The 9734-nt window shown below is 38.0% G+C and overlaps 1 protein-coding gene across 1 annotated transcript in view; it reads right to left on the minus strand.

Moving 5' to 3' along the window:
- LOC107569156 (F-box/LRR-repeat protein 17-like) overlaps nt 1–7703 on the minus strand; it is a 75304-nt gene extending 67601 nt beyond the window's left edge. Inside the window, exons 1-2 of the mRNA XM_016255170.1 lie at nt 7666–7703; nt 7470–7546 (exon numbers count right to left, since the gene is read on the minus strand). Of these exons, the coding sequence (XP_016110656.1) occupies nt 7470–7546; nt 7666–7703 (115 nt within the window). The remainder of the gene's footprint in view (nt 1–7469; nt 7547–7665) is intronic.
- Between the last annotated feature and the right edge of the window lie 2031 nt (nt 7704–9734).

The following is a 9734-nucleotide window of genomic DNA, read 5'->3' on the forward strand; positions in this document are numbered from 1 at the left end:
ATGCAAGAAACATAGACATATGGCAAGAAATCTGCCCATAACAACAAAAGACAATACTTTATTGAACCTTTTCTGATAAGAAGTGTGCGCTGCAAACGCGAGCATTTTTGACGATCGTTTCTGTCCAGTCTGTTCGTTTAATCATGTTTAACCACAGCTGTCGTCGGTTTTTTTTGTCTGGCACTGGCAGCAGATATGCGATCAAATTTCTAATTTGAGGCTGTATTACGTCGATTCTGGCACCCAACATCACAACAAGATGATATTTTAAGCTCCTTATGTAGCCGAATCTGCGCTGGTTTGAATGGGCCGCCTCCAGTTTCCCCTTTGCTTTGCTGCCTCCAGCTAGCGCTGTGACGTCGCTGACCCTAGTTACCTGTGGTTGGCCTGGCCATGCGTCACTCAGAAAACAACAGGCCAATCAGAAGAGAGGCACATCAATATTAATTAGACAGGCCAAAATCAACCTGTTCTCAGAAGAGCTCCTGAGAAAGGAGCTGTAAAAATATATTGAGATGGTTTTTGGTACTTATACCGCAAATATATATTCTTAAGGACATCAAAACCTAAAATAAAACTCCAGAAAGGTGTACAATATGGGACCTTTAAGTCAGACTTCTCATGTCTTCTGTTGATGTCAAAGGTCATGCATCAATCAAACTCTAATTCATCTGTCATGAATTAGAAGCTCATTGAATTATACTGATGAAACATGCACGAGTTGTGATAACTGTCAACAATCCATCAACAAAACTACACAAAAATATGACCTGAATTACAGAAACTACAGGGTTAATGACATGCAACAATGTGCTGAAATACTGGCTGTCAAAACATGAAAAATCAGAAATCACAAGAGAGACCAACAGGGTCTGAAAACAAATAACACTTCATGCATTTACAGCATTATGAATTTCCCTATTCAGTCTTCTCATTGGGTCTGTTCAGTTTATGGGAATAATATTGCATTTCAGAAGAGTGCTCTGCTACTTTTGTGCAGTAAATAATAATCAGTGTTGTGTTTGATGGTGAAGGTCACGTCTGAGGTGTTTCTCAGCGGCTCACGCTCTCAGAATACATGACAAATACAGTACACCTGTGATCTGCATGATGATGGACTTCCAGTCTGCGCTGAATACAAATGTAACAAACACATCAGACGACGACAGAATGAGACGCCGCAGACCAGCACACACTCACAAGATGTACTACATCACAGTTCAGCTTCTCCAGTAACAAGCTACTCTATCCAAATGTTGCGCTTTTGTAAAATAATTCAAGCAAACAGGATGCGCTTTCTGCCGTCTCGGTCTCTGTGAACTTGAGCGCATCACTTTGAAACTCTGTGTATTCTTGCCTTATTACAGACATGAAAAATATATCAATAGAGAGTGAAACTTTTAAATGAACCAATTCAAATAGAGAACAAATATTCTCAGATTATGTAATCCGTATGAAACATGCATACAGGCGCATCCACTACTGCGGAGACGACGAGTCAGTGTCACCGACTTCATTTTTTAAATCGAAAACAGAAAGCACTAGCGTATCAATAAATTATTAAAATGTTAATGCAGTGTACTTGCTGTTTTTCCCTAACACATTCATAATTATTATATTTGCCGGTGCGCTGTGACAAGCCTTTTATGTGTGCGCTTGAGCGCTTATTAGGCTATGTAGGCAATTAAAGGCTCATTATTATGATTTATATGGTTTATTAATAAAAGTGCGACTAATTGTCGACTAATGCTTAAAATGAACGACTACTAGTTGACCAGAAAAATCTTTAGTCGAGGGCAGCCCTAATTATTTATTATAAATGTAATATTTCAGTAAACATTTAGCATTTTCATTTAGTTGATGTACAAAAATAACTAAAACTGAAATAATTAATAAAAACTATATAGACATTAAAATAATAAAAATGACAAAAACAACAAATTGGAAATGGAATGTATACACATAAAAACTAAAAATATATATAACAATAAAAAATTATAAAAATAAAAAAGACTATACTAGAGTGTATTTTATTTTTATTAATATTATTATTTTTGTAAAATGTATCTGTTTAATGGTGTCACTTCTCATTGCTTTTGTGCCATAAATAATGGAATGAATGAGTAAATAAATAACAGTACAACATAAAATAACTTTAATAGCTTTTTTCTTACTATAACTATTCTTAAAGAGTGGAACTGCTTTAAAATAATGGGAACTTTTTTTGGTCATGTTTGGCTGTATCTAATTGTTTATGTACAGCACGTTACTTGATGCATTAGATGCATTTGTTATAAATAAACTTTAAATGACAGTTCACATTCCATAATTTCTTCTAATAATGGACAGAATCATCTTTAAGGTCAGATCCTCTCGACCCGCTGTCATGCCACAGAGCGGTGCATTAGTAATGATAAAAACTAATTAAACTACAGCAGCTCGACATGAACACTAAACAGCGAACATGAAAACAGCTCTTAATGGAAGCAGAATGAGAGGCTCTTCTGTGTGTTTTTGTGCTTCAAATGCGCTCTAGCGAGTGAACGTCACACGGTTTGTCCATTTCCTGCGCACTACATCCCGCCGGAAATTACAAGAGCATTATTACTGCTCTCCATCTCTCCGGATCTGCTGATTAAAAACCAGAGAAACAGCAGAGGACGAAGAGAACATGATAGACGGCTTCAACTAACTCCAACAAGACATTAAAGGGGTCATATGATGCTGCTAAAAAGAACATTATGTTGTGTATTTGGTGTAATGAAATGTGTTTATGTGGTTTAAGGTTCAAAAAACACATTATTTTCCACATACTGTACATTATTGTTTCTCCTCTATGCCCCGCCTTTCGGAAACACGCCGATTTTTACAAAGCTCATCGGTCTGAAAAGCGAGGTGTGCTCTGATTGGCCAGCTATCCAGTGCGTTGTGATTGGCCGAATACCTCAAGTGTGTGACGGAAATGTTATGCCCCTTACTATACTGTGATGCCCTGTCCGGCCGGAGCGACAAGACAAAGCCAATAATGCCCAATAATGAACACATTTCATTACACCAAATACACAAAATAATGTTCTTTTTAGCAACATCATATGACCCCTTTAATGCTGCTCAAAGGTGGCATATAATAATCACATAATGCTATGAGATTAATGCAATTTATGTCATCCAACATAGTGCTGGGCGGCTTACCGGTTCATACCGAATACCGGTGTTTATTTTTGTTATGATATTAATTTTCTAAATACCGCAATACCGGTGTATGTCGCTTAAACAACATTGGGAACGCGACACTGTTTGAAAGGGGTCCCTTTTCACTGTTGCACTGTGGTGAGGGAACAGCTGTGCCCAGCACTAATCCAACATAAAATATACACTGCAGAAATATGATGTTCTTCCTCTGTATTTTTGTCTTGTTTTCTAGATAACTAGACATCCTTAAAACAAGATACTTTTTTTCTGAAAAACGCGTCAAATGTAAGCAAATTTATGCTTAAAACAAGAAGAAGAAAAAAATGTGCCACTTGGGTCAGAAAAATAATCTTTATTCAAAGAGAAAACAAGATTATTTTTTCTGACCTCATTGACAGATACTTTTTCTTGTTTTAAGCAAAAGATCAATTAATTTAGAATACTATTTCAGAAAAAGTCATTTTGCTTTAAGTAAATGCATCTTGATTTTAGGATGTTTAGATAACTGTACTGGAAAACAAGACAAAAATACTGAGGAAGAACTATTTTTTTGCAGCGCAAAATAAAAAACAAATACATTATAGGAATGTTACAACAAAAATCATTGTTGATTATTGCTCTTAATATTCTTACTCTGTATTTCTGTCATGTTTTAAAGCACACATATCTAAACATTAAATCAGCTTGAGAAGCAGAATGATTCAATATCTTGATTCAAAGTTTTTTTTCTGAAAAAAAAGTATCAAAATTAATCAAAATTATTCTTAAAATGAGAGAAAATATCTGCCAATGGGGTCATAAAAATAATCTAGCTTTCTCTTTGAATTCTATTTATTTTTCTTACACCATTGGCAGATATTTGTTCTTGTTTTAAGCATAAATTCACTTAATTTTAATACATTTCTCAGAAAACAAGTCTTAAACTGATTAATATATATGTCATTTTGCTTCTGAAGTGTATGTATCTTGACTTATGCATGTTTAGATATTTGTACTGGAAAACAAAACAACAATATTGAGTAATAAAAAAGTAATTCATTACATGAAATTCATTACAGGAATGTTACAAAAAATATTATTAATATTATTAATTATTGTAATAATAATTATTAATATCGGTTAATAGTATGTATTGCAAAAGAAAAAATACATAAAAATAAATATTTGATGCAATATGAACAGATGCAATATGAGACTTTTCCTAATAATAATAATAATAATAATATAAAATGTAAAATTATATATATATATATATATAATTTATATATGATTAATATATAACTTGATTATTGCTCTTGATATTGTATTAATGATTATCAATGCTGATTATAAAATCATAAAAAAATTAAAATGGTTAACACTGCAAAAAAACTATGCATAAAAATAAATAATTTCATTTTCACATTGACTTAAATAGCAACATATGTAACAGATTCATTTTGATTGTGCATAAGATGATTTCTGTCCCCTTTTCTTGAATTTGGAGGTATTTTTGTTGCAATTTTTTTGCCCTCAAGCACTTGTAATTTAAGTGAGAGGCTCAATCCGGCCAAGAACGCGGATGCAAAAATCAACCTCCTATTATCCAACTGATCCAGAGCCGCGCAGGAAACCCAGCGATCAGTCCATTAGCAGCAGGACGCAGGAGAACGGGTGTATTTAGCAGTCCTCAGAGGAGCGATAGTGTTGGACATCGCCCTAAAGTGACCCGCATTAGCCCGCGGAGGCCCGGCGGATCGGGTGTCCAACATTCATCTTCTTTAAACGCTCGGATATTTGGGGCGCATTCCAGGCCGTCATTAGCGTTGGGTTTTGATGTTGCGGTCATTCATCACGGGCCGAGGGTCGTGGTTACCGTCGATCTGAGTTCTGCTGACGTTAAACAACTGCTGCGAGGAGTTCGGAGCGATTCGCCACATTACTGCGCCACTTATGTGTAATTATCTCAAGTGGGCTGAAATACATTAGCAGCATATCAGACTTCCCATGTGAGGAGCGCACGTGATCCGGAGAATTTTACTGCAATTCAACACTAGAAATACGGCCGGTGAAATACACACAACGGCATGCTTTTTATGCTTTTCCAACTCGATCCAAGCAGCTGAGTATTTAGCCATCTTCAAGACACATCTCTTCCATCTACACTTCACCCTCTAACACTAGCTCTCTCTATCCTATTTTTTATTCTATAAACTTGTTTTCGTTTTATTTATTACAAAAAAATCGACCCTCTATTCTTTTTTTTAATTCTGTATACTTGTTTTCTTTTATTCATTCAAAATACTCGACCCTCTAACACTAGAACCTCTCTACTGTTTTTTATTCTATATACTTTTCTTCTTTTTATTTATATAAAATAATAACTTGACGCTCTAACACTAAAACTCTCTATTGTTTTTTTATTCTATATACTTGTTTTCTTTTTATTTATTAAAAATAATAACTTGACCTTCTAACACTAGCTCTCTCTCTCTCTATTCTATTCTTTATACTTGTTTTCTTTTATTTATTAAAAAAACGTGACCGTCTAACACTAGAACTCTCTATTCTTTATTTATTCTATATACTTCTTTTTATTAATTAAAAAATAACAACTTGACCCTCTAACACTAGCTCTCTCTATTCTATTTCTATTCTATCTACTTGTTTTCTTTTTATTTATTAAAATAATAACTTGACCCTCTAACACTAGCTCTCTCTATTCTTTATTTATTTATATACTTTTTATTTATTAAAAATAACAACTTGACCATCTAACACTTAGCTCTCTCTATTCTATTTCTATTCTATCTACTTGTTTGTACTTTTTATTTATAAAACACATTTACATATTGTTGCTCTTGTGTTGGTTTGATTGCTTCCGTTGTAAGTCGCTTTGGGTAAAAGCACCTGCACCTGACTAAATATAAATGTAAATATGTACAGTAACATCTGCTAGTGGACTTGTTGCAGTACGTTTAAGACCGTGTTAATCACTGTCCTTCTGTCTGATTTCAGGACGTTTTAAGGCTTCAGAGGTTGAAGTTTGCGGTGAAGAAGCAGCACACATGTCCTTCAGTCACTTTAACTCACTGCTGCCAAAGAAACACTAAAGTGACTTTCAGAGACGCGGATCATTCAGCCAAAACCTGCAGAGATGAAGCGAAGATGTTCTCCGAAGTCCGAGATGACCGCTGGACACTAACACCGCATCCTAACCAGTGCTCGACTGATCGGAGTTTATTAAAGGCCAGATATTTTATTTGCATTTAAATTTCATTCTAATATGCTGATACGGTGCATGTGAAATGTATTTATTTCTTATTATCAATGTTGAAAACATTCGTGCTGCTTAATACTTGCAGTGCCTCACAGTTTCCACAAGAAATTAATACTTTTATTCATCCAGAACGCATTCAATTGATCAAAAGTGACAGTAAAGACATGTATTATGTTACAAAAGATTTCTATTTCAAACAAATGCTGTTCTTTTGAATTCTGAAAAATTAAATGCATCACGGTTTCCACAAAAATATTGAGCAGCACGACTGTTTTCAGCATTGATAATAATCAGAAATGTTTCTCGAGCAGCAGATCAGCATATTATACTGATTTCTGAAGATCATGTGACACTGAAGACTGGAGGAATGATGCTGAAAATACAGCTTTGATCACAGAAATACATTACAGTTTAACAGATAATAAAATAAAATAAAATAAAACATGTCGGTTCATTAGAGTGAATGAATGAATGAATAAAAATGTAATAAATAAAATAAATAAATGCTTCCTGCTTGGCCATTACAGTAGGCAAAGTTTTGGATTAAAAAAATAAGAATAAAAATAAATTATATAAAAAATAAAGTAATCAGTCAAATAATACATTAAAAAAAACTTGCCATGAAATCAGGATTTTGCCATGAACTTCTGCCATGAAACTGTATGATTTTGAAAAATAGATTAAAAAAATAATAATAATAAAATAAATATAAAGACCAGCTGCTTTGCCATTACAGTAAGCGAAGTTTTAGGATCATATATATATATATAATTAAATACAGTGAAATGTAAAAGCCTGCTACTTCGCCATGACAGTAGGCAAAGTTTAAGAATTTGTAAAATAAAATAAAATGCAAACTACTCCTATTTCACCATGACAGTAGTTAGGCCTAAATGGGAAAACTGACTGTGTAACAAGACTAAAGGTTAAAGTTCATGTCTGTTCTTTGAGAATGCAGTGTTCATGCTCCAGTCGGACAGATGGAAACGAAACGCAGCCGAACTCATGATAGTCTTACCGTGATCGGTGATCTTGCAGGACACGAGATAGAGCTCCTTCAGACTCCGACCCTCTTTAGCGATGATCTCCACACACCTGCCGACACACGACGGGGTCAAAGGTCAGGGAAGGTCAAAGGTCATCTGCAAATGCTCGTTAATCAAAGCAGGTGTCATTCCATCACCTGACGTAATTACATCACTCAATCATTAAACGTGACTCGCTCCGGGCCTTTCTTCTCCACTGATCCCATATCTGCACCTCAAAAGAAAAATTAATAATTTAATTAAATCGACTCTGAATAAAAACTTAAAAAGGCTTTCAGATGGAAAAAGCCCCCGTGCCAAAACTGCTAATGCTTTGACTTCAAAGACAGGTCGACGGGACGAGATAATGCTGCATGTTTGCAGGAGAATCACAGCAATCCTGTATAAGTTTGACCTGTTAACCTCTAGAGCAACATTTATTCTCCAGAGTTCAGCCTTCAGATCTACAGCTGATACAAACACTGCTCATGATGTACGTGATGGGGAATCAGTGGAGATCAACTGAAAACCCACGACGAGGTCCTGAATCACATTTGCATTCATGCATTTGACAGACGCTCACATCTAAAGCATTAATGCATGCAGGAACGATTCAACTGGCCAAATGTTCTCACACACACGTCAGGCATGCTTCAGCTTTACAGCATACAAGACGCATTACAAGACTGAACAGAAATATTCAAAATACAAGATTGATTTGATCAGTTTGTGCATCTCTGGGAATCAAACACAAATCTGATGCTGCTGACTAAACGATAACGGTGAAGTGTGTTGTTTTCTGCTAAAATGGTTTGTTTGTTTGTTTATTTATTTAAAATAAATATCTTTCTCATTTTCATTGTTTCACATCACCAGCTGCCTTCGACTGAACTAAACCGACAGACACTGAACCCTCCTTATACACAAAATAGACATTTTCTACAACATACTGCATTACTAAATACTAAATGGACAAAAATAAAATTTTATAAAATTTTAAAAACCATCAAGGACTTGTTGCTGTTCCATCAACCCATGAGCCGCTGCTCTGGAGATGTTCACCATCCAATGCACAGAAACGGGTTTCCACTATCTAATTGAATCTAATTGTGTTTCTACATCTCTGTCCAGATACTTTACCCTGAGAGTGACCTGATCCAGCCCAGAGATAATCACAGCGGTTCATCTGCCACAGCGAGCCGGCCGGCACCAGACCAGACCAGACCAGACCACTCACTCCAATCCAGTCCAGTCCGGTCCAGACCAGACCGCTCACTCCAGTCCTGTCCAGACCAGGCCGCTCACTCCAGTCCTGTCCAGTCCAGACCAGACCGCTCACTCCAGTCCTGTCCAGTCCAGACCAGACCGCTCACTCCAGTCCTGTCCAGTCCAGACCAGACCGCTCACTCCAGTCCTGTCCAGTCCAGACCAGACCGCTCACTCCAGTCCTGTCCAGACCAGGCCGCTCACTCCAGTCCTGTCCAGTCCAGACCTCACTCCAATCCAGTCCGGTCCAGACCAGACCGCTCACTCCAGTCCTGTCCAGACCAGGCCGCTCACTCCAGTTCAGTCCAGACCAGACCAGACCGCTCACTCCAGTCCTGTCCAGTCCAGACCAGACCGCTCACTCCAGTCCAGTCCAGACCAGGCTGCTCACTCCAGTTCAGTCCAGACCAGACCGCTCACTACAGTCCTGTCCAGTCCAGACCAGGCCGCTCACTCCACTCCAGTCCAGTCCAGACCAGACCAGACCAGGCCGCTCACTCCAGTCCAGTCCAGACCAGACCAGACCACCCAGTCCAGTCCAGTCCAGACCAGACCAGACCACCCCGTCACATCCAGTCCAGTCCAGACCAGGCCGGACTGGACTGGTCTGGACCGACCAGACCAGTCCAGTCCGCTCACTCCAGTCCAGTCCGGTCCAGTCTAGTAGAGTCCAATCCAGTAAAGATCAGACCAGTCCAGTCCAGTCGAGTCCAGAGCTCACTCCAGTTAAATCCAGACCAGGCCACTCACTCCAGTCCAGTCCAGACCAGGCTGCTCACTCCAGTTCAGTCCAGACCAGACCGCTCACTCCAGTCCTGTCCAGTCCAGACCAGGCCGCTCACTCCAGTCCAGTCCAGACCAGACCAGACCAGGCCGCTCACTCCAGTCCAGTCCAGACCAGACCAGACCACTCTCTCCAGTCCAGTCCAGTCCAGACCAGACCAGACCAGACCGCCCACTCCAGTTCAGTCCAGACCAGGCAGCTCACTCCA

Source organism: Sinocyclocheilus grahami, unplaced genomic scaffold (genome assembly GCF_001515645.1).
Source record: "Sinocyclocheilus grahami isolate Dianchi unplaced genomic scaffold, SAMN03320097.WGS_v1.1 scaffold1318.1, whole genome shotgun sequence".
Lineage (NCBI taxonomy): Eukaryota > Metazoa > Chordata > Actinopteri > Cypriniformes > Cyprinidae > Sinocyclocheilus > Sinocyclocheilus grahami.